Here is a 21,648-nt window from a genome sequence, read left to right as displayed (position 1 = left end):
TTCGTTTCTTTCTTAACGCTTTAGTTTACTGGTAAAACTAAATTTAAGTTTACAAAAAATTAATCGAACTTACAAATCATCATGACGTCATAGTATACGTCACAATCCACGTCACAAACAACCAACCGTCCCTAATTCGTTAACCTTCGTCGAAACATTGTCTGCCAAAAAATAAATTATTTTATCAAAATGTTAAATTTTTTTAACTTTTTAAAATTTTATCAGTTTATAAAGGTAATAAACAGCACCACCCAATTCTTGCATTTTTAAAAGGTAGCTCCTAAATTTACAAAAGTTTCTAACATTTTATAGCGTGACAAAAATATTAAAGTTTTAAAAAATAAATTAATTTTACCAAAAATTATAAAATTTCTTTTACCTTATTAGACGTAAGATCGACCTTCAAGAACTTCTGAAATTTTGATTTTTAGTTCTAGATTTGATTTTACCTTCTTGACTGTTGTATGACGTCATAAAATATAAAATGTCCATTAATTCTTGAACTTCTGCATTCTAGATGCTTTATACTTTAATATGACGTCATAATAACTATACTATTCTGATTTTGATGTAGAATTGTTGCAAAAAACATTGAAAATTAAAAATTAAACTTCATATAAACTGAGTGCAAATTTCAACTACCTTTTACCACGCGGTCTAGACAAGAAAGAATCACGTGATACAGTTTCTAGAAGTCCTTTTGCGCTTCTTGCAAACCCGGGGCCGAAAATTGAGATCTCGGCGTGAATTTGATCAACGCGCGCGCCTCTCTTGATTAGGTTAAAGAGTTCAGGTGTTTCTCTTGAAGAGAATTCTGTTGTAGGCATTTACGTTTTAACTAACAATCTTTTTTACTTTATATATAAACTATAATGCCTATTTAAAGCCTACTTTTTTGTGTTAAAAAAAATAAACTTTTATTGAATTCCTACATCTTTTGGATAACAAAAACTTGCAACCTTTTAAATAAGTTTAAAGTTTTATTTTGCAAATACTTTTAAAATATAGTCGAAAGTATAAAATATTATGTAATAAATACGTTAAATATGTTTGTTTTATGTAAGTTTTAATTCCTTTAAAGTCGGATCACTGAACTCAAAATAACTTTGGCAGTTTACAATATCAAAGATTATATTTGATCGTTTATTTAAAGATGTTGATTAAGTGTTGGCTCAGCAGGATTTTATACCGTTTATAACGCCTTACTCGAGAGCGCTATAGCGTGAGAGCAGTGGGTATCGAACCTCGGACCTCATGTTACCGAGAAGATACGATACAACATGCATGACGTAATGTCAGCGCTCTTACACTGACTTTGTATTAATAAACATTAAAATTAGAATATGTTTTTTTTAGGCTATTACGCAGCTTATAAAGATTTATTTACTTACATTAAGGCAGTACATTTGAGTAGCCTCGTCAACAAAAAAGTCAAAAGCCAGTGCACAAAGTTTTATTCTCTTAATAAATATAAAGTTAAACCAACAAAAAAAAAGAATTATAGTTGGCTACAGCTTCTAAAAAAAATGCTTGGATTAGGAACATATATGGTTTTTTATGCGGTCCTTGTTTTGATCATAAGATGGTAAAAAGTAACCGCCATTTTACACCAACATTTTTTAAACAGTAACCGCCATTTTTCTCTAACATTTTTTTGCGGTCTTTGACAGTTTTGATTTTAAAGTAACTTTATATAGCATCCGTATAAACAGGTTATAAAGATATATAAACATTTAATGTAAAAACACATTGCAATTGAATGTACCGCTGCTGACGAATTGCATATCGACAAAAAATCGAAACGAATTGACTAAGCAAAATAAAAACACACTTATGTAATAATGAAAAATAACATTTAAAAAATAATAATAATTTATAACTGCATAAGCTACTATGGAAAAAATTGAAAAAAATAAACAAATAAACGTAAATATTTCATAGAATATAATTAAATATAAAAACATTTTTTGTTCACTGTTGTTCTGTCGTTGGTTTTAAAACGTCGCTGATGCTGCCTTCAATTGGGATTTTATTTTAAATTTGATTCATTTTTTGTTGACTGTTTTACAATACCTTGAATAAAAATGAAGAAATAAGAATGATGCCTAGTTTGTAAACGATATATAATGGAGCTAAGTGAAGGGCTTTATAAAGATATTTCCAATTTATATTCCCCCAAAACAAAATAAACTGCCATTTGTGGTGCGCAAAAATCCTGCGGTCTAATAGGTTCGAGTTGTGACCATATTACAGCCACTAAAATACACCCTGTAGGGCGGGCTATGAACTAATATAAATAACATTCTTTCCTAGCAATCTTTACCTTTTTGCTGTTCTTTTTGAAGTAGCTGTTGTAGAAAAATTGAAGAAAGAGGTAGAGATAAGAAAAATATACGAATAAGGCATACCAAGTTGCTAACTGAATACTGTTACAGCTTGTATCGTTGCCAAAAAGCCAGATGTAACACATAGCGTAACACCCTATAAGCATTTGGAATATCTAAACATGCAAAAAAAGTTTTATACATTTTTTTTATGCTTGTTTATTCCCAATATAAGAAACAGGACTATAGGTTATAAACATAATGGTATTGATCACATTGGCTGTTAATTAACCTGCCAATTAGGTTTGGGTTCAACAGGAAATTATACCGCTCATATTAACCTACTTAAGGGCGCTATGAGATAGGAGCAGCCAAAAGCGAACCCAGCAGAACCTCAATTGTTTTAAACACTGTACTATACCGTTAGTTAATTGGTCACATTAGAAAACTTGGCAGTGTGGTGTAGTAGGAAGCTCAATTGCTACACTTCACGAGGTCGTGGGTTCGATCCCCACCGCTCGTATGCTAGCGTCCTTGGGTTAGGCGCTAAAAACGGTGTAGACTCCTGCTAAACCAGTACTTAATCAATATAGCAGCATTATTAAGCAATTATATTCAATAATATCCCCAACTGCCAAAGGCCACTCGAGACAGGGTCGGGGTAACAGTTGTGACCCTATGTTAAGGTCGTGAAGTCGACCTTACCACAACTTAATGTTTTTACAGAAATTACTTTTCCAGTATTTAAAAGCAAATCGTTATTACCTGCAAAGTTGTAATAAATACGGCAATGAAAGAGGGCACTTTAAATCTTGCCGCCTTTAAAGCGTAGTAGGTATACATAAACGAATGTACCGTAAAATTCATGGTCACAAAAACCAGACCACCTAAAACACAAAACGCGGCGATTTTTATTTTTCCAAGTACCTTTAGCGTTAAAAGTTAAAAATAAATTACTTATAGATTTAACTAACGCCAATGTCGCTATGATTTATATTGATAATAAAGTAGAGGTCAGAATGAAAAGTGCTGAAGGCAAAATGTCTATAGGTTAATTGGCAAATAACATATGGTGATGGATCAGGGTTAATTGAAAGTTATTTTGTAAAACAATAACCTGCAAGTCGATATTTCGTCCAAACCCAAGTAAAAATATAAACAGTAAAGTGGTGATACCAATGCAGGAATGGGAGATTCTGCTTTCGCAAAATAATAAATGCCGTGTCAACTAAAAAACATAACATGTTAAACTCTTAAACAGAAAATTATTACATTTTTCAAGCATCAAAATTTGATATTGTATTACTTTAGCAGGGTATTTTTTTGCATATAATTTATCCTCGAAGTGGGAAGGTCAAATGCACGACCTAAACATAGTGTAACATCAGTTACCCCCGACGCAGCCTCGAGTTGCCTTTAGCAGTTTGGAATATTATAAATTATAATTGCTTAATAATTATGCTGTTAATTAAATGCTGTGTCACCAGGAGTTCATACCGTTTATATCGCCTTCTTAAGGGGGCTACAGCATTCGAGCAATGGGGATTAAACCCACGACCTAACGTGGTGTAGCAAGTGTTCGGAATACTACACAACGCTGGTGGTATTGATAGTAAATTGATTTTATTTTACCGTATTCTGCAATTTTGCTAAGAACAAAAGCCTTGCTCCAGAACTTGAGAGTCGCAGTGTCAGTGTAAATATCTTCCCTTGAACATATAATACTACTTAGCTGTTCAGAATCAAGTTTTACTATGCTTCCTTTGATACAACGTAACGCCCCGACAATACTGAAAATCGCAAGCAAGCACGACCATGCTATCATGAGACCCCTGATTTCAAATCTACCAAAAAAAATTAACAAAAATTGAAAAAAATGTACTTAGTTTGTGAATTTATGCAACGTTTCTGTTATTTAAGTGTCATTTTATTGATATTTTGAATGCGAACCTTTTTTGGTTTTTCATATATTGCTTGCCAAAATAGACTAACAACAAGTAGACAGTGGAGCAAAAAATCATCACCCCCCAGTTTTCGAGAAAAATGTGCAAAAATCGTTCCATGTCGAAATAATTTTCGAAGCCCATATCAGAAAAAAAATAATCTAAAAAGCAGTTAAGACAGTTAACTATTTACTGACGTCATTTTGGCAATATTTAATGACAGGAAATAACAGCAGAGACGTGAACATTTTAGTAGATATGTTTTTCAACATTTGAGTAGATATGTTTTTCAACATTTGAGTAGATATGTTTTTCAACATTTGAGCTGATGAAACACTTGAAATAGTATGTCAAAAGTTGGCAGGCAATTTTTGGTCTCGCCAGATCAGGTCATGTGATTTATTTTTCGTGTTATAAATGCAGATATTTAAATCTTCAAGAAAACGTTTTTAATTAATTGGACTTTGTAACCATAGCGTATATATGTTCCTAGAAAGCTACATGTGTTTTGAAATATTATTTTTAGATATACTTACGCGAAAAGAACTCTGTCACTTTAAAATCCATTCTTCAATCTTTTTCCCTTTTCTGATGTTGACAACCAAAACTAGTTCAAAAATCACCTTAAAAACAATCTTTAAAAAGATTTTTCTGATAGCCTATACTACATATTAAAACAATTAAAATTGAGCGGCAAGCAATATTTTTTTAATATTTTTACCCAATATAACGCCAATTGCGAAAAAACAGACTTTCTTTGAGTTTTGTTGTATTTTGCTCTAATAAGATTTTTCCAAATCATGTGCATTTTACATTGGAATCCTATTAGCCTATCCACTAATAGAGCTCATTATCATTGTAACAATAGGGCATACTTGTATTTTATACATATTTACACCACCTTAAATTTTACTTTAGCATTTACCTTTTAACTTTGAATGCTGGTAACTGACAAATTATCGAAAAAGCATAAGCCTAAAAGTCTTTTTGCCGACGAAGAGACACACTTTTTTATCTTAATTCTTTTTCAGAAAGCCCTCTATAATTTTCGAGATAATTTTGACCCTAATTTTAGCAGAAAGTCTTTTTTTAAATCTAGGTAAGATTTTTTTTTGGTCAAATGGTTTTCGATAAAATAAAAGGTTACCGTTAGACCTTTAATCTATCTACACTGACTGTGGCGTTGGGCCAATTGCTAATTGCAATTAAATGCATATAAAATTTATGAAATTTTTTAGAGTATTGTTTAATATACTATATACAAAACACTTTTAACAATGCGAAAAAAATTCCATTGAAGCGTAGGCTATTCACCATTAATAGCCTACGTCTAACAGTAAATGTTAACAAATGCTGTTTTATATATAATTAAAATACAAACATTTAGATTATACTCAGTAAAATAATACGAGCGGAAATATTTTATGACGACTACCGTTTTATATAACTTCCTAGCTCCTTCCTAAAATTTTCTTCTAAAATTTTTGTTGTGAGTGTCAATTATAGATAAATATAACAAAAACATCAGATAAAATGTTGTTCTTATATACCCAGAAAAACCTAAAACTGTAATCAAGAGAAAAAATTATTAATTACAAAATGAATTGTAACCTGAAAAAAAAAACATCTTAAAATAGAAAATTTTTTTTAATAAAAAGAATAAAATTAATAAGACAACCTTTCGATTTTGCATTTTTATAATTTAGTTAAAATTTCTTTGTCTTTTAAATTTAATTGGCAAGATTTTGTAAACTGTATTATTAATAATTCATTTTAACTTTTATTAATAATTTATTTTTTCAAATAGGAATTGAATTACAATTTTTGTTTGTCAATTTATAATAACTATATCGCTAATATAAACTTAAATTAGGTTTTTATTGAACTAATTAATAATTTCAGTTTGTCAGCAACAAAAATCAAGTGCAAAAATCCACTTTATTGGAGAACTTTATAAATTCCAAACATTTAAAATTTTTGCTAAATATTCTTTTTAACATTATCAATTGCAGTTATTATCATTATCAATTATGGCAGACGACATATTTATAACACTTCCGCAGAATCAATGCACCTGGGCTTAAAGAGAGAAAATATAAACAACTCTACGTGTAGGTCGCTATTAAACACAAGTCAAATGTTTTATTCATTGAAAGCTAGGGTTTTAACAAACTAGTGTGTGTGTTTTGGCCTGTTTTGCGCACGATATATAGGGCCTGTATTGTTATTAACATAGGGCAACCCTATATGAATAGGTTTGACTGGCTGGCTGCTAGCCCAGTTTTTAGTTGTTTGGCTAATAGCCCAATCAAAAAAAGATTAATTGTTTGAGGAATTTGTATTGTGTTTATATTAAAAATAACGTCAGACGTTGATACGAGTCATAACATATACAAACAATCTGACTAAGGGATATAGTAAAAAATCACTTAAAGCAGGTAAAGGTATAACTTCCCAGTCAAAAATTGAATGCAGTGTTCGATTTGATATTCGCGTTTTTATTACGGTTCGCCTGGTCAACTATGAAACGCAAAAGGGGAAATTTGCATAGGTTAATTCATATCAAAACTTATTAACAGCTTTTTTTTTTAGTCAACCGCATTATTTAGTCAACCGCATAAGCCTACAGGCTATGTTACCGCACGACGCGCTTTTGAATTAAAGTATTACCAGACGGACTTCAGCCTAGACAAGAAGTTATTAAATAAATACACATGAATTACCGTTCTATGTATCATGTAATGCGGAATTGAACGCGCAGATACTTTTTAGATATTCAGGCAGATGCTACTGTTATGGTGAAAGGCCATATTAAAGCAATACACCTATATTTACATTGCAAAGCTTACAATTTTAAGCGAAAGGTCGTTTTACAATAACACTGTGAGTAGTTCGTGTTAAGTTACATCTCTCTATAGTTAGAAAAGTTAAAAGGTAATGTCTAGGCTAAACGCGCATTTGCCGTATCGACATTTTCATGCGCTCATAAGATATAATAACAACATTGCCATAAAATTTTTACCCTGTCATAGTTGATGAATTAGATTATGTAATTACACGAACAGGATAGACCTGCGTAACTTTAAATTATTATTTATTTATGTTTGCACACTCTATTTCAATAGTTATTACGCAAGTTTGGTTTTTGTTTAATTGGCATTTTTATTAACTTAATGTATAGAGTGTCAGACATAGTTTAAAATTTAAAGGAATCCATTAAAAGAAGTAAATTTTGGCTTACTTGCGATTTTTTTACTAAAATACAAAAAAAATTTTTTAGGCACTCAGCAAAAATATTTTAATATTTGTTTTAGAGATATTTTGCTTGTTTAAGTCGCGAAATTCAAGTTCAATATACACAGCCCTACAATGAAGCCTTTGTATGTTCTTATAGTGCTTTTTGCATTTTTGGAGAATATAACTTTTTCTGGGTTATTTATGGGATGGGGGGCTATGCAATATGTCCTAGAAAAAATTGGATATTATAACTATCTATGCAAACCTTACATTGAAGAAACCAACATCACGTTATTTTACGACTTTCAATCAAACGTACTGGTCAAGAACATAACTTTGACGGAATATCAGAACTTTACATCCTTAAATAAGACACCAGTTAACCACTATGTCGCATGCCCAGAAAAAGACGAAATGTTTTTTATGATTTATGCAGTTTCGTTGTCCATAGAGTTTCTTAGCTCTAGCCCGGCGGGCTATTTACTGGACCGCTACGGGCCATGGCCTTTGCGTACATTGGGTACAGCTATGATAACGTCCTCTCTTATACTAATGGCTGTTTCCACTGTCGAAACTTCGTGGCTGATTTTTGTAGCAACCATTTTCATGGGATCGGGTGGAATATATATACTTATGTGCAACATACAGTTAGGGAACTTGGCAGCAAACAGAAGAGGTTTTGTGATAACATTTCTGCACGGGGCCTACCAGACGGGATCGCTATTTTTTATCGTAAAACTTATGACCGACATCAAAATGAGTTTTTATTCCGTTGTGTACGCCTTGGCAGCCGTGTCGTCGCTTCTGTGGATTAAAACGTACTGCCTTACGCCAAAAAAGAATATCCCGTTTCCCCTTGAGAGTAACTACCACCTAGAACTTTTATGCTCGGCCGCCGTTAAGCCTAAAGAACTAACCGAAGCGGAAACATATTTAAAAAAGGACGAAAACCAAAATGAAAAGGAGACACCTAAGCCTAAACTACACACCGGGCCTTTTAAAACTTACCTATGTAGCCTTTTGTACATTAGTAACCTTTTTCATTTCGGGATTCTAGCATTTCGAGTGACGTTTTATACAGGCTCTTTAATTCCTTGGCTTAGTAGTTACAAGACTGAAGAACAGGTCAGTGATGCTGCCAACGTGTGTGCAATTATGTTTTTATTTAGCTTTGTCACTGCCCCTTTTAACGGTATCCTTACCGACTTTGTTGTTTACAAGTTTAAATCAAAAGGCAAGAGGACTGCAATGCTGTCAGGCCAATGCGCGTCGATGTTTGCCACTAGCCTTCTTTCCGTACTGTTGTCAGTTTCCGTCATTGCAAGGTCGACAATTGTCTCCAGTTTGTTTTTTATCCTCGTACAGTCGTTTTTATTCGGCGGCAATGCTTCCTACATTTCTTTTCTTTTTCCTGCTCAGCATTTTGGCAAGCTGTTTGGCATAACTCAGCTAATAGCTGCGTTTGCGACTATTATGGAATACCTGACCTTTAAATTAGCCTTAAAATACGACCCTACCTTTCACGGAACAAGTTATTTTATGCTTGGAGTGTCTCTGGTGTCCTTTGTACATCCCCTTTTCTTAGCGAGCCGCGTTTACACGAGAAAATCAAGACCTGACAAAACAAATTCAGAAGAAAAACAAAAAATGGTCGAAATTAAACCGGATGAAACAACAGGCATCTAGACGCATAGAAATTGGATGTTGAATATCGCAATCTGATGCAATATTTTTATAAAACAACTTCTTTTTAAAGAAATAAAGTTCAAGTAGTCTAGTAACTTGCAATTTGCTACTTAACGTACAGAAATGCCCGCTTTTGCTTTGTTTGTAGCCTGTAAATAGTACGACATATTTCAAGCTGTTTTTATCATAAATATTTTTTCAAATTTGTACAATGAGATATATATATGCATGTAACAAAAATTATTTTTTCCTACGCACGCCAATAAGTATTTTAAATGCATTTTCGTGTTAAAGCAAAGTTGTTTATTTTTTTAAAAGCAAAATATGTTTATTGCAAAATATAATACAATAAGAGCAAACGAATGTGTTTTTTTTTTCTATTAATTTATTCTCGATTTGAAAGAAAAGGGGGTTTTAAGTTCAGGTTATTTGTAAGTCAAACCCAAGTATTAAAGATAAACTCATGTATTAAAGTTTACATACCTATGCTAAAACATGGCAGGAGTTGAAAATTAAACCATGAACCTTTAAAAGTCCTTACCTAAAAAAACCTGACTAGTAGGGAATTTATTTCTTTTTTTAAAATCAAACTAACCATCTCTTTTTAATTTTTATTTCATTTTAATTCGTAATGTAAAAATAAGATTTTACAAAAATGTATATTTTATTTTTTTGAATTTTCCCTCATTTATATACCATTCAAGAGGGCATGACTTAAATTGAAACCTAAACCTATTCTCTAGTATTGTTTTTCGTTATTTCATAGGCAAATGTTTAGGTTGAAGTTTAACAAAAGAGGCCATGTTGGAAAAGTAAGTACTCCGTCCGTCTTCTTCTTCGGCCTTTTTCTCTGCGGCGTTTGGGTTAACTATTTCGATTCCTTCATAAAAAAATTAGTTTACCATTTTTTGTTCTGTTAACTTTGTGCGATATATTTTAAATTAAACAAATTGGGATTTAACTGGCAGTGTAGTGGTAAGAACACTTGGGTTTAATCATTACAAGAGGCCTTGGGTTCAATTCCCACTACTTACGAACTAAAGCCGTCCTGGGTTAAATGCTATAAAAAAGAAACAAATAGACAAAGATGGGCACCAAATCGTTAACGCGTTAAGGGAACGAAATAACGGGTCGCTATTCGCTAAAAGCGAATCGTTTTTTAAAATTAGCGAATCATTTTTTACAAATATATTAGAATTAGCGAATCAACCAAAAAAGTTCAACCGACGTTAAAACTTTCGTGTTTATTTGTGTATTTTTTCAATTTATTTTTACCGGTTCCACACATTAATAATTACATCAATATAATTCTGCGTAAATGTGGATTACTACAGGGCATTTAAGAACAAAAACTTTTCATGATCTCACAATGCGTATTTTTCACTCTCGCAGTTTGTTTAGTTAAGTAGTTGCGCAATTTTTTATATACATAACAGTCTTGATGTCTTGTTTTTTGTGCAAAAAATAATTAACGATTGTTTAACAAGACGTTACATTTTAAAACGCCACGCAACGCGTCAACTGTTATCAAAAAACTTGGACCTAACTATTGCTCTAAAAATGCGACCTCCTTTTTAGCGAATCGTTTTTTAACCTTTAATTCGTACCTTCGTAAAAGAGTTATTTCTTAATTTGTTTTAATTAAATTTTAACTTCAACAGTTATTGATAACTCCGTTATTTTCTATTTAATTTAACTAATTAAAGTTAACGGAGGTAATGTATTGTTTGACGAATTACCATTTAACGAAGTTTTTGATTAACTGTGCCCACCTATATAAGTAGACCATATTACTGGGTATTGTTATATTTACAACCCCAATATTTTTAAGTTCACACAATTACCTTTTAAAGGGGTAAAAGCGACCGAAGAAGCTGTCCCAGACCCCCTGTCACGCACTGTCGATTTTCCACCCCACGTGACGGCTGTCGAAAGCCCGCCACCTGGTGTACGATTTGCTTTCTGCAACTTGGTTTGAAGGGTTTTCGAAATTCTAACTTGAGTCTTGTTATCAACCTGTGCAAACAAAATTGTTTTTTTAATTTCAAATAAAAAGAAAATTTATTTACAAGTACGGTATTATTTAATTGGGTAAAAAAATCCTAATAGGGTAAAAATAGAACTCCTTGTTGCTAATATTATAATATAATTGCTTGACAACCAAAAATACACTTTGTTTTTGTATACGTTTATTCTAAATTTGGAAAGGTTAACTTCATGGTTACCTTGGCCCAGTCTTTAGTGGGTCTTTAGCAGTTTTGACAAAGGTGCTACGACATGAAAGCATTGGGAATCAAACCCATGACCTTATGCTGAAAACCCAAGTGTTTTAACCATTACACTAAATCGCCAGCATAATTAGGTCAGTTACGAAGTTTTCTCACATAAGTAAGTTATAAAATCAGCCTTTCTACATTAAAAATAAATTTACTTATACCACAAAGAAAGCTAAATTCTGATCATTTTGTTCTTACCTGAGCAGCTCTAATTCTTCCGCTTCCCGATTTTCCAAGTTGTCCGAGAGAAAATCCAATGCTGTCCTGATATGCGTCATCTTCTATTTCGGCAAAAGTCATCCTGTTCGCTTGTTTGTGCATCTCGGTCATTCCTAACCTCTCCTTCATCTTCCTATATCTTCTTCCGCCTCGTTTTTTTCTTCCCGGATCAGTGGGAGCAGGAAGAGCTTTGATCTTCAAAAAGAAGAGAGCTTTTAATTTTGGTCAATATAACAATTTTTCTTTCACAAAAACTTTTTTTTTAAATTGTGATTTATCGGCATAAAAGTTAACTTTGCAGCGTAAATATTTGGTAACTTACATTACCCTAGGCAAGTGGTGGGAATTGAACCCAGGACCACAAAGACTCACCTGTTTTACAGGAGGTGGTTCTTGCCATTTATCGAACCTTGCTTCGATCTCGGTCCTCATTTCATACCCCATACTGCCATCGGGTGTCTCATGGAAACTATCGACCCTGGCAGCCAGAGTTACCTGGTAACATACAGCCTTGTAGGTTAACATGGATTTTATTAGGTTATTTTTTTATGTTATCTCCTTAAGGTTTTTTTTTATGTTATCTCCTTAAGTAGATTTTATATTTTTATTTAAAATGGGTGTGCTGTTGTGACATGTTTTAAGCTATCTGTAAATGGGTGAATAGTGTGGTACGACTGAGTGTGGCTTTGAACTTAAAACCTCATGGTTTATTATCCAATTTAAAACTATTGTGAAGGTTGTTATTTTTGGATTTAATCTTGATGCTTGCCTTTTCCTATTTTATGTTATAAACTTAAACAAAGAAAACCGTGGTTAATTTGTAAAAATCATTTCTTGTGCTTTAAATCTGGGTAATGTCAATCTAAACTAAGACCACAACAAAATGATGACATAAAAAATTTTATTCAAAAAAAATGAGCAAATATTTTTTTACTTACTTTAGCTGCTAGATAACGTCCAGCTTTTTTTCTTAAATCTGGGGGAAGGGATTGAACCATTTCGCTTTGGTGTATAAAACCTAAAATATCACAAAATAAAAGTCACAAGATTGTCCATGTCTAAGCAACTTTGTACAAGACACTAACAGTAATGATTTCAAAGACCCCTGGTGACAAGGTAGAGGTTAAAACACATGGCTTCACAGCATTAGGTCTTTGGTTTATTTCCTAATGCTTCCAAGTCATAGTGCCATTAGGTTAAGTACAATAAACTGTATAAACTTATGCTAAGCCCAAAACCAATTGGCAAACTAACTATCTGCCAATCGCCCATAATGTTCAATAATAAGGCAACTTGAGACTGGGTATGGTAACAAATGTTACCCTATGTTTAGGCTGTGAAGTTACTTCAAGTTAAAAAAATATACAAATATATATTTTCATACTAATATTTAATTTTATTGAATTATTCAATGTTCTCCCCCTAATGACTCGATGCTATATACATCTACTATTAGTTACCTGTATGTGGATTGATGGCTGTGCTTGAAAACCCAGCTAAAGTTTTTTTTTGAGAGCCAAGTAACATAATATTACATGCTGGCATCTTAGATAATGATGATAAGCCTCCTGCCATACCCATAAGCTTGGCAGCAATTGTGGAACCTTAAAATTACAAACAACTGGGTCAAAATTTAAAAAATAGCAACTTAAGCAGTGTGGTGTAGTGGTCAGAACACTTGCTTCACTATAGGAGGTCGTGGGTTCAATCCCCACTGCCCATATGCTGTAGTGCCCTTGAGTAAGGCGCTATAAACTCCTGCTAAGCCCGCACTTGATCAGCAGCTTAGTTTTCATGCAAATTATAACCAATATATCCAAAACTGCCAAAGGCAACCTTGACATTGGGTCGGGGTACGGTTGTTACTTTATGTTTAGGTCATAAAGTCGACCTTTCACCATTGAGAATAAATTTAAATGTAAAAAAAAAGTTTTTTTTTGTATAATTCAGGGGCGTAAAAAAAAAAGTTTTAAATAGCTTTAAAAATTTTTAAATATTCAATATAGACCAATTGAAATTTTTTCAAGCATTAAATGCTTCTAAATTACAGATAATATATGTATTATTTTATTTAAATTTTTTTTTGTGCATCAATAAAAGTGCTAAAAAGAAATAGGCCTATGATACAGTTAACAATAAATTTATCGAGTAAAAAAAATTACCAAATCTTCATAAAACTATTAATACTCATACCTAATTTTACAGAATAACATGACACAGTAACCAAAGCAACTTTTAAAAAATGCTACGCTACCAAAACCTTCGTACAAAAAAAATTACGAAAATTACCTATAATTGCTGTAACGTTAGGTGCTATAAACGTCATTCGCGATTCAACGAAAGTTAAAATTTTCATTTTCGCCATTATTAAATCTTCGGCCATATTGCAGGCCTCTAATACAAAATTTAATTCTTCTTCAGTTAACAGTTGTCCTTGGGTAGTAGAGGCAGTTACACTAATGATCATAATCGTTGCATTTGACATTACCTAAAATAAAATATATATTCTGTACATAACAAAGCTAATTTTTAATTTATAGGCCTACAAAATATATAAAACTGCCATTTGTGGTGCGCAGGTAAATTATCGCTGGCAAATTTCAGTTGTGAGTTGCGACTATATCATGACATAAAATGCCTGGTGTAGGTCAAAATACTTGCTCTCTGCATGAGGTCCTGGGTTCGTTCTCCAGTGATCTTATGCTGTACCTTGAGTAAGAAGCTATAAACACCTTGAGTAAGGTGCTATAAACAGTATAAACTTCTGCTGAGCCAGTTTCTAATCAGCAGCTTAATATTTATTTTTTTTAACAGCAGCTCAAGTAGCATTTGATTCACATTAAAGATAAATAAAAACCAGAATAATTTTTTTGGTGTATTATAGTTTAGTAAAGATTGTATAAATATATATAGTTTTGTTTGAACACAATATTAATTAGATTAGGCATAAAAATTTGATACAATTTCTGAAATTAAATAAAGTTTAACTAGGCAAAGTAAATATCTAAAACTAATTTAAATACAATATTGTTTACATAAATTTATTCAAACATTACAAAACAATAAAATTTAAATATTGGTTCTAGTTAAACAATAACTACAAAAAAAAAAAACTTTAGATATTAAAAAAAGTAAATAATTTGTAAAATTTTTTTTCTAACTACCTGTTGTAGAACTTCATTGTTTTTATATTGGTCCAAATCATTGCCAAGTTCCTTCACAGTTCTAATATATTCCAATGCCGTTGGAACAAGAGAATCAAGCTCAGGAAAACGTTTGGAATAATTATCTCTAAAAAAAAATTAGGAATTAAATAGTTAATTGGTTGCCATATTAGCTGCATTTTAAATATCTTTATATGGTTGCAACTCACAACTAATATTAGGTCGAGCACCACAAATGGCAGTTTTTTATATTTTTAAGGCCTATAATTTGAACATACACACAAGTATATATTGTCCACTAAGTTCCATTTTAGGCCTAGATTTTAATATATATATTTTGTCTTCTATTTTTTTAATTGCTTTTTAGTTTACTTTCTAAACAGATTTTTTTTTAAATTAAGATGTTTTATTAAATAAGCCAAAAAAAAAATATAGCAAACTGACAAAAAAAAGTTAAAATTATGGTCCTTTAAAAATAGTAAGAAATTGAAAAGTTATATTAAGGATATTCCTAACGTTAGTCTGTGTCATATAATAAAGGCATGCATTGTTCCATTAGATTCTATAAATCCCCAGGGCTTTGCATACATGCCAGGTGCCGTCAATTAGGTTTAAAGAATGTGTTTAAAATTTAGACCGGCTCTTAAAGTTAAAAAAGTAAGATAAACATGACAATAAACAAACAAAATTGTTTATTTTTGTAAAAGGTGTAACACCTAGCTGTTAAAAATTAACATTTTTTTACATAACTTTAAAATAATAGAAAAAAGCCCTAGCACAAGGCAAATATATTACAAGTACTAGTAGACACCTGTACTGCGGTTGACATTTTAATTGTTGTAATATGGTCGCTACTCTTAACTAATATTTGTCTGCAATAATTCACACCACAAATGGCAGTTTAATTAATTTAATAGGCCTATAAATTGAACATTTATACATATATATCATCCACTAGCTTTCATAACATATAGATGATTACAGTATTTAAATATATTGTAACTTTAAAAAAACCATAGACTAGCAATTTATGTCTCAAAATGTAAGAATGGAATGTTTACATAATAACAATAATATAAGCAAAAAAGCAATGTTTAAGCTATGTCAATTTACTACAAACCCCCTTACAGACATGTTATTAAGCATTGAACAACAAAATTGTTTTTTAAATTTATATGCATTGAATTATTATATTAAAAATAAAATACTCATACTCATTTTTTAACATAATAATTAATTTAGTTTAAATGCGATTTTTAAAATTTTAAAGAATGAATGTCATATTACCCAGAAAGAGGTTTGACCAAAAAAGATATATGTCTGTAAACTACATTTAAATAGGAAATTTTAATTACCCCACTTAACCTAACCCTAATGTGGTTAAGGCTTTTTAATTTCCAAATTAATGTAGAATTTAGTTCGAAAATTTTAGTTTTTAGGGAAATGTCAATTTGGTAATACAAAAATATACTTGTTAAAATTCAACTCTGTTCTTACCTGCAGTATTTGTGTATGATATTAATTTCATTGTCAATCTCTAGTGTTAAGTTGTTGGATTCAACAATAAGTTTGTATTGAGGGTCGGCTTCAATCATTCCTGAGATATGGTGGGCTTCCCTTTTCTCAAATTCATTTATTCCGTCGATAACCTGCCGAAACTGGTCCGTGTTAATCAGCCTGAAAAAAATTTAAAATTTGTATACTTTGGTCGATAGCCTGCTCTTTGTGTTGCATATTATTTGTCACAAAAAGGTCAAAACTAATATTTCGCCTGCGAACCTGTTAACTTTCGTTAAATCGTGCTTCTATTAAATTAAGCCCATTAATTTAATATTTCACAAGTAAGTCCATGGTAATAGAGGGATATATTTAATATCGCCGTTTATCTGGTTTAAACATTGCAATTTTTAAACAATGTAAGTAATCACTATTCGGCCACTGTTATTTGGGCATTAGGCCTATGCCAGTTTTAAAAACTTTGTTTAAACTGACTTTCGTATAGTTAAAAATCGATTAAGATAAAAAATATGGGCATTTCTTTGTTTGTTTTAATTAAATTTTAATGTTAACGGTTAACGATAACTTCCGTTCCATTTCGTTTAATTTAACAAAAAAACGTTAGCGAAGTTAATGTATCGTGCAACGCATAACCCATTAATGAAGTTTCTTTTTCGACTAACTGTGCCCACCTATGCCCATGTACCACAAACAGGATTTTTTGTTTATTTTGTAGCCCTATTATTGGACATACATTTATTAGCGACTTAGTTTCTATATATATCATAGTTGTTTCTGCTCTCGATCATGATTTTAATTTTCGTAATATAGTGACAACAACCAGCTTATATTTGCCCACAATTATTTACCCGCGCAACCTCAACAACAGTTTTTTTTATTTTGTAAGCCTATCAAATAGACATACATATATATCGTCCATTGAGCTCAATTACATATATAAATATATATATATACATGTTTAAAACTAAAATTAATTAAATTTATATGTAATATTTACAAAATGTTATATACTATTTTATCTATATATTTTTTTTTTCTTGAAATTTACCTAGCAACACTATGTACACTGTTACTATCCACTTGGCCCGTATCCATAGAAACGTCAACATCCTCAATCTCTCCAATGTCCTCTATGTCATCCTCATCAACGTTGTTTGCAACATCCTCCCCATCCAGTCCTGCTTCTTCGAGATCAGCTAACAACTCGTCAGCCAGCGACATTTTTTTTTATTTTCAAATTTTTTTTTAAATTGTCTGAAAAAAAAAACAAAAAAAATTTATGTGTGCATTTTAATAAATTTTCAAGTATTTTTAATGAAAAACTTTAAAATACACTACTTTTAATTTTCTTACAGTATTTCATACATAAATATATCAAAAAAACAATAATTTTTAAACCCAAGCTAACAGATTTGCAAGATTCATGGCCTTTGAACAAGCGTCAGTTTTTAAATCTCAATTATTTAAACAAAAAAATTATAACTACTTGAAAAAAAATAATGTCAACGATTAAAATCAATTTAGATAAAAGGCAAGTCAGCATACTGTTAATCACTATAAAAATCGGTAAAATTAATCAAAGATGTTGAATTGAAAATGCTAACCTACATAATACAAATTCACAAAAGAAATTAAATTTTACACAATTACAACATTTACATTAAAAACATTACAAAACATACAGTGAAACTTAACCATCACAAATGCACAATAAAGAACAATCAGCATAAAAATTACAAAGACATTATAGTCAAACCACATAAAACAACACTTACACGATAAAGGTTAAAAAATTACCTAAATGAAACAACAAAAAAGATATAAAGCCATTTAAAAACTATGTCTTAAAAGGTAATCTAAAAGCGATAGCAATTAAAAGTGTCCAAATGGAATAAAAATCCTAAAAACAATACTTAAAAATTATTTTTTGCATAAATTTTTTTTTAGACTTTTTGGTGTGTTTTCATATGCAATTTCAAGAAAGATTTATTTCTGAAGTCGGCACCACAAACTTCGCATTCCAGTGACTTTTTGGTGCAAGAATTCGGCAAGGGAAAACCCCCGACATGATTCTCCTTTTCAAAGTTCGCATCTCTTAAACTTGGCTCCAGTTTAATATGCTTTTCCGCAAAGTTTGTAACGAAAACTTTATCTTCACAGTTTAGAATTACAGAAGCCTTTTTATTTATATCTGGCATTGGAATTGTATTAACCTCTGCTGGTATATGGGTTTTCATGTGTAATTTTAACTGCACCTTTTTCGGAAAATCTTTTGAGCATAACTCGCATTTGTGTGGCCTTACTTGATCGTGCATTTTGATGTGGTGACGAATTTCCGACTTCGAACGAAAACTTTTTGGGCACTGGTTGCACTGCCATTCTAACCCAGTCTTTTCTTTCATTTTTAATATCTTTGCCTTACTAGGTGCATATACCTTCGGAATTTTTCTATGTCTTGTCTTTGGACTGTCCATTATTTTTACAGTGGAATTATTGTTGTTATCAAATACCAGTGAGACATTCTCGATATTGCATTGAAATGATTTGACGTCACCACATTCCATTCTCATATGAGCGTTAAGCAATTTAAGGTTCATAAATTCCTTCCCACATTTAATGCAGGTGGTATCATTACTTATTTTTGCACCCAAGGGCAGCATAATATCGTGACGCTCCAAAATTTCTTGCTTCACGTTGTGTACTTTCAACAGATGTCTACCCAGTTTTGCTTTTCTGACATAACCTTTCTCGCAAAGTTGACAAGTGTATGGCTTAGTGTCGCTGTGCGTGTACTGGTGTATTTCAAGGTACTTCTCCGTCAGGTAGCCCTTTTCGCAGACTTCGCATTTAAAAGGACGTTTTTTCTCCTTAAATTCATGAGTAAGCATATGCATTTCGAGTTGATTTTTCAGGATAAAGTTTCTGTGGCAAATTGTACACTGATTGCTCTTTTCCATGTAATTCTTTTGGATCTCTTGTTGTACAAAGGCCTTCGATTCGATCATATCGTCTACTTCACATTTTATTTCAACCATTTTATTCATTTTTTTACCAAAACCTAGACAAAAATTATAAAATAAATCAACTGCCGTGGCAGTGTCAAAGATTTTACACACACTAACAAAAATATCGTGCTTAAACAAATAAACATGCAAACGAAAAACTAAATTGAACTGGCGTCGTAAATAAAAGAGTCTTAAGCATGCTCTATGGTTAGTAAAATGCTAAAAGTAAAACTAAATTCTCTAGTTAGGTTATCAATAGATTACTACTACCTACAGATAATATTGTTTGGGGTTAAGTGGGTCAATTTTTGGGGGTTAAATAAAATGAAAAAACACACCCCAATAATTCAAAAAAACTTCTATACTGAAAATTATTCATGATTTTATGTTGTGCATCACCTTACCACTAAATTAAACAGTCAACAACATAAAATTTAAATGTATGTACAGATTTACACACAAAATTTTATCAATACTCTATCATTATACGGTGGTTAAAACAAAATACTATCGGGCAGTAAAGTTAAACTCTTACATCTAGATAAGTTTTATTATAATAATAATATAGGCCAGAGCACTTTTATCCGATTTTAAAGAAGTTATGACCACGTGAACTTAACACATCTATACAGCTACAACAATTTATCCCTGGAACATTATTTTTTAATAAAAGTAAAAACTAAACGAGATGGAACCATCATAAAGGGCTACACATAAAAAAGCATTCTTTGACATTCAAGTTCATTCAAAAACCACAGACCAAACTCATTTTTACGGTAAATGATTTTGAAGAAAGTGGCTCATCGTTAATCTCCACCAGATACTGGCTTTGTGTCCAGGTCCTCGGCTGCGTTGTCTTCCAGCGAGAGCTTGGAGAGCCTTGCAACATCCTCACCTCCTGACTCCTCATCTTCTTCCTTATCTGGCCTTCCAACTTGTTGATAATATTCTTCCATGTTCTCTGAAGTTGTCTTCAAGTATTCTCCGATGCGTTTCCAATATTTCTCCGGGATCGTGATGTTGTTGCGATAAAATCGAGTCTGCTCCGTGACTCGCATGTACACTCCTCGTTGATTCTGACCAACATCCAGGAAGAATTGCTTGGCGTGGCGAGATCCCACGGAGAGAGATGGAGGTAGCTCCGGTTGATCCAACATATCTTTTCCAAATTCGTCAATTAATCCACAAAGGGCATCCCGAAATTCCACCATCCCCTGAGCCGGAAGAGCAATCTGAGGCGGAGAATTCATCTGCGGACCATTCTGGAAGTTCTGGAATGGCTGAAGCTGTTGACGGACGCGAAGATAACGCCCTCTTTGGTTTTCTTTCAAATCCAGAAAATACCTCTTGTTTTCCCGCGTGATCCTTTCGCTCTTCAAAGACAATCTTCTGTCTTCAGGCACTGTCTCCGGAGTGCTTGGCCCGAGAGTAGCATAATGCTCAATAAAATCTGCCAAAACATTGCAGAACTCCTGAGCAATCGGCATCGAGAGAGTCAAGCGCGTCTTGTTTCCTCCAATCGATACCTCCGCGATCTTGATAAAGCGACCTCTTTGATTCTCCTTCACATCCAAATAGAATCGCTTGTTCTGGATGAGAATCATCTTCGTTCCGAGTTCGATGGTGTCACTTTGCTGATTCTGACGATAGTAACCCCCCTGGTTATTTCTACTGTCCCCACTACGATTTTCATCTCTTTCAGTCATTCCTCCCTATTCCTTTTTCACTCAAAAAATACCTTTTATTTTTAAAATAAAGATTAAAATATCAACCATTTTTTTTTTTGTATATATCTTTATCCTCGATGTGGGGAAGTCGAATGCGCGACTTAAACATAGAGTAACATAAGTTACTCTGACCCAGTCTCGAGTTGCCTGTGGCAGTTTGGGATATTATAGATTATAATTGCCCAGTAATTATACTGCTGATTAAGTGCTGGCTCAGCAGGGGTTCATACTGTTTATAGCGCCCTATTCAAGTGCGCTACAGCATGAGATCAGTGGGGATTGAACCCACGACCCCATGTGTGGTGTAGCAAGTGTTCTTACCACTACACCACGCTGCCGGTCATAATTAAGTGATAAGCACTTCCGTTACGATATTGACAAGGCACCTGAGTCATTGTGTCAAACCCCAAACATATTTTTAAGGAAATACTAATAAATAAATCGTTTTATAATAAACTGAAACTGTGATCGCAAAATACGAAACTGACAAACTGATTATTAGATTGTCTAACGCCGACAGTTATTTTAAGGTTTAATCGTTACAACCCA

General features: G+C 32.4%; 4 protein-coding genes across 5 annotated transcripts; 1 reads left to right on the top strand and 3 right to left on the bottom strand.

The window, feature by feature from the left end:
* Positions 1–1,544: 1,544 nt before the first annotated feature.
* LOC145759935 (very long chain fatty acid elongase 6-like) lies at positions 1,545–5,301 on the bottom strand. 2 transcript variants are annotated; one of them, XM_082573786.1, is made up of 8 exons: positions 5,193–5,301; positions 4,804–4,890; positions 4,275–4,428; positions 3,957–4,168; positions 3,442–3,552; positions 3,090–3,211; positions 2,324–2,500; positions 1,545–2,073 (listed from the first exon to the last, which is right to left on the bottom strand). In XM_082573786.1, the coding sequence occupies exons 2-8, from the start codon at positions 4,832–4,834 to the stop codon at positions 2,065–2,067; spliced, it is 816 nt and encodes a 271-aa protein (XP_082429912.1). In that variant the 5' UTR covers positions 4,835–4,890; positions 5,193–5,301; the 3' UTR covers positions 1,545–2,064. The 2 variants fall into 2 exon arrangements, with proteins under 2 accessions (XP_082429912.1, XP_082429913.1); XM_082573787.1 differs by lacking the exon at positions 5,193–5,301 and having other exon boundaries at positions 4,804–4,932.
* A 2,292-nt stretch (positions 5,302–7,593) lies between these two features.
* LOC145760531 (equilibrative nucleobase transporter 1-like) lies at positions 7,594–9,541 on the top strand. The gene has a single exon (XM_082574445.1). It carries the CDS (start codon positions 7,637–7,639, stop codon positions 9,188–9,190), a length of 1,554 nt encoding a protein of 517 aa, XP_082430571.1. The 5' UTR covers positions 7,594–7,636; the 3' UTR covers positions 9,191–9,541.
* A 9-nt stretch (positions 9,542–9,550) lies between these two features.
* LOC145760532 (U4/U6 small nuclear ribonucleoprotein Prp31-like) lies at positions 9,551–17,722 on the bottom strand. Its single transcript, XM_082574446.1, has 10 exons — positions 17,416–17,722; positions 16,347–16,526; positions 14,850–14,976; positions 13,975–14,173; positions 13,146–13,289; positions 12,624–12,703; positions 12,058–12,180; positions 11,665–11,880; positions 11,035–11,206; positions 9,551–10,070 (listed from the first exon to the last, which is right to left on the bottom strand). The coding sequence occupies exons 1-10, from the start codon at positions 17,586–17,588 to the stop codon at positions 9,946–9,948; spliced, it is 1,539 nt and encodes a 512-aa protein (XP_082430572.1). The 5' UTR covers positions 17,589–17,722; the 3' UTR covers positions 9,551–9,945.
* Positions 17,723–19,425: 1,703 nt separating this feature from the next.
* On the bottom strand, positions 19,426–21,107 carry LOC145760533 (transcriptional regulator protein Pur-beta-like). The gene has a single exon (XM_082574447.1). The coding sequence runs from the start codon at positions 21,076–21,078 to the stop codon at positions 20,179–20,181; it is 900 nt and encodes a 299-aa protein (XP_082430573.1). The 5' UTR covers positions 21,079–21,107; the 3' UTR covers positions 19,426–20,178.
* Positions 21,108–21,648: the final 541 nt, after the last annotated feature.

The sequence above is a fragment of the Corella eumyota genome, chromosome 7, assembly GCF_963082875.1.
Source record: "Corella eumyota chromosome 7, kaCorEumy4.1, whole genome shotgun sequence".
In the NCBI taxonomy this organism is placed as follows: Eukaryota; Metazoa; Chordata; class Ascidiacea; order Phlebobranchia; family Corellidae; genus Corella; species Corella eumyota.
The sequence above is the reverse complement of the archived record's forward strand: the minus strand, read 5'-3'. Positions and strand labels throughout refer to the sequence as shown.

Bases quoted from the DNA above. Each gene is read 5' to 3' on its own strand.
- LOC145760533 (XM_082574447.1), bottom strand. From the start codon at position 21,078: ATGACTGAAAGAGATGAAAATCGTAGTGGGGACAGTAGAAATAACCAG.
- LOC145760532 (XM_082574446.1), bottom strand. From the start codon at position 17,588: ATGTCGCTGGCTGACGAGTTGTTAGCTGATCTCGAAGAAGCAGGACTG. The intron at 16,527-17,415 runs GTAAATTTCAAG...AATTTTTTTCAG, and splicing joins AGTGTACATAGTGTTGCTAG to GCTGATTAACACGGACCAGT. The intron at 12,181-12,623 runs GTAAGTAAAAAA...GTATGTTACCAG, and splicing joins GACGTTATCTAGCAGCTAAA to GTAACTCTGGCTGCCAGGGT.
- LOC145760531 (XM_082574445.1), top strand. From the start codon at position 7,637: ATGAAGCCTTTGTATGTTCTTATAGTGCTTTTTGCATTTTTGGAGAAT.
- LOC145759935 (XM_082573786.1), bottom strand. From the start codon at position 4,834: ATGGATTTTAAAGTGACAGAGTTCTTTTCGC. The intron at 3,553-3,956 runs GTAAAATAAAAT...TATGTTTTTTAG, and splicing joins TAGCAAAATTGCAGAATACG to TTGACACGGCATTTATTATT. The intron at 2,501-3,089 runs GTAATAACGATT...TTGCATGTTTAG, and splicing joins TATTTATTACAACTTTGCAG to ATATTCCAAATGCTTATAGG.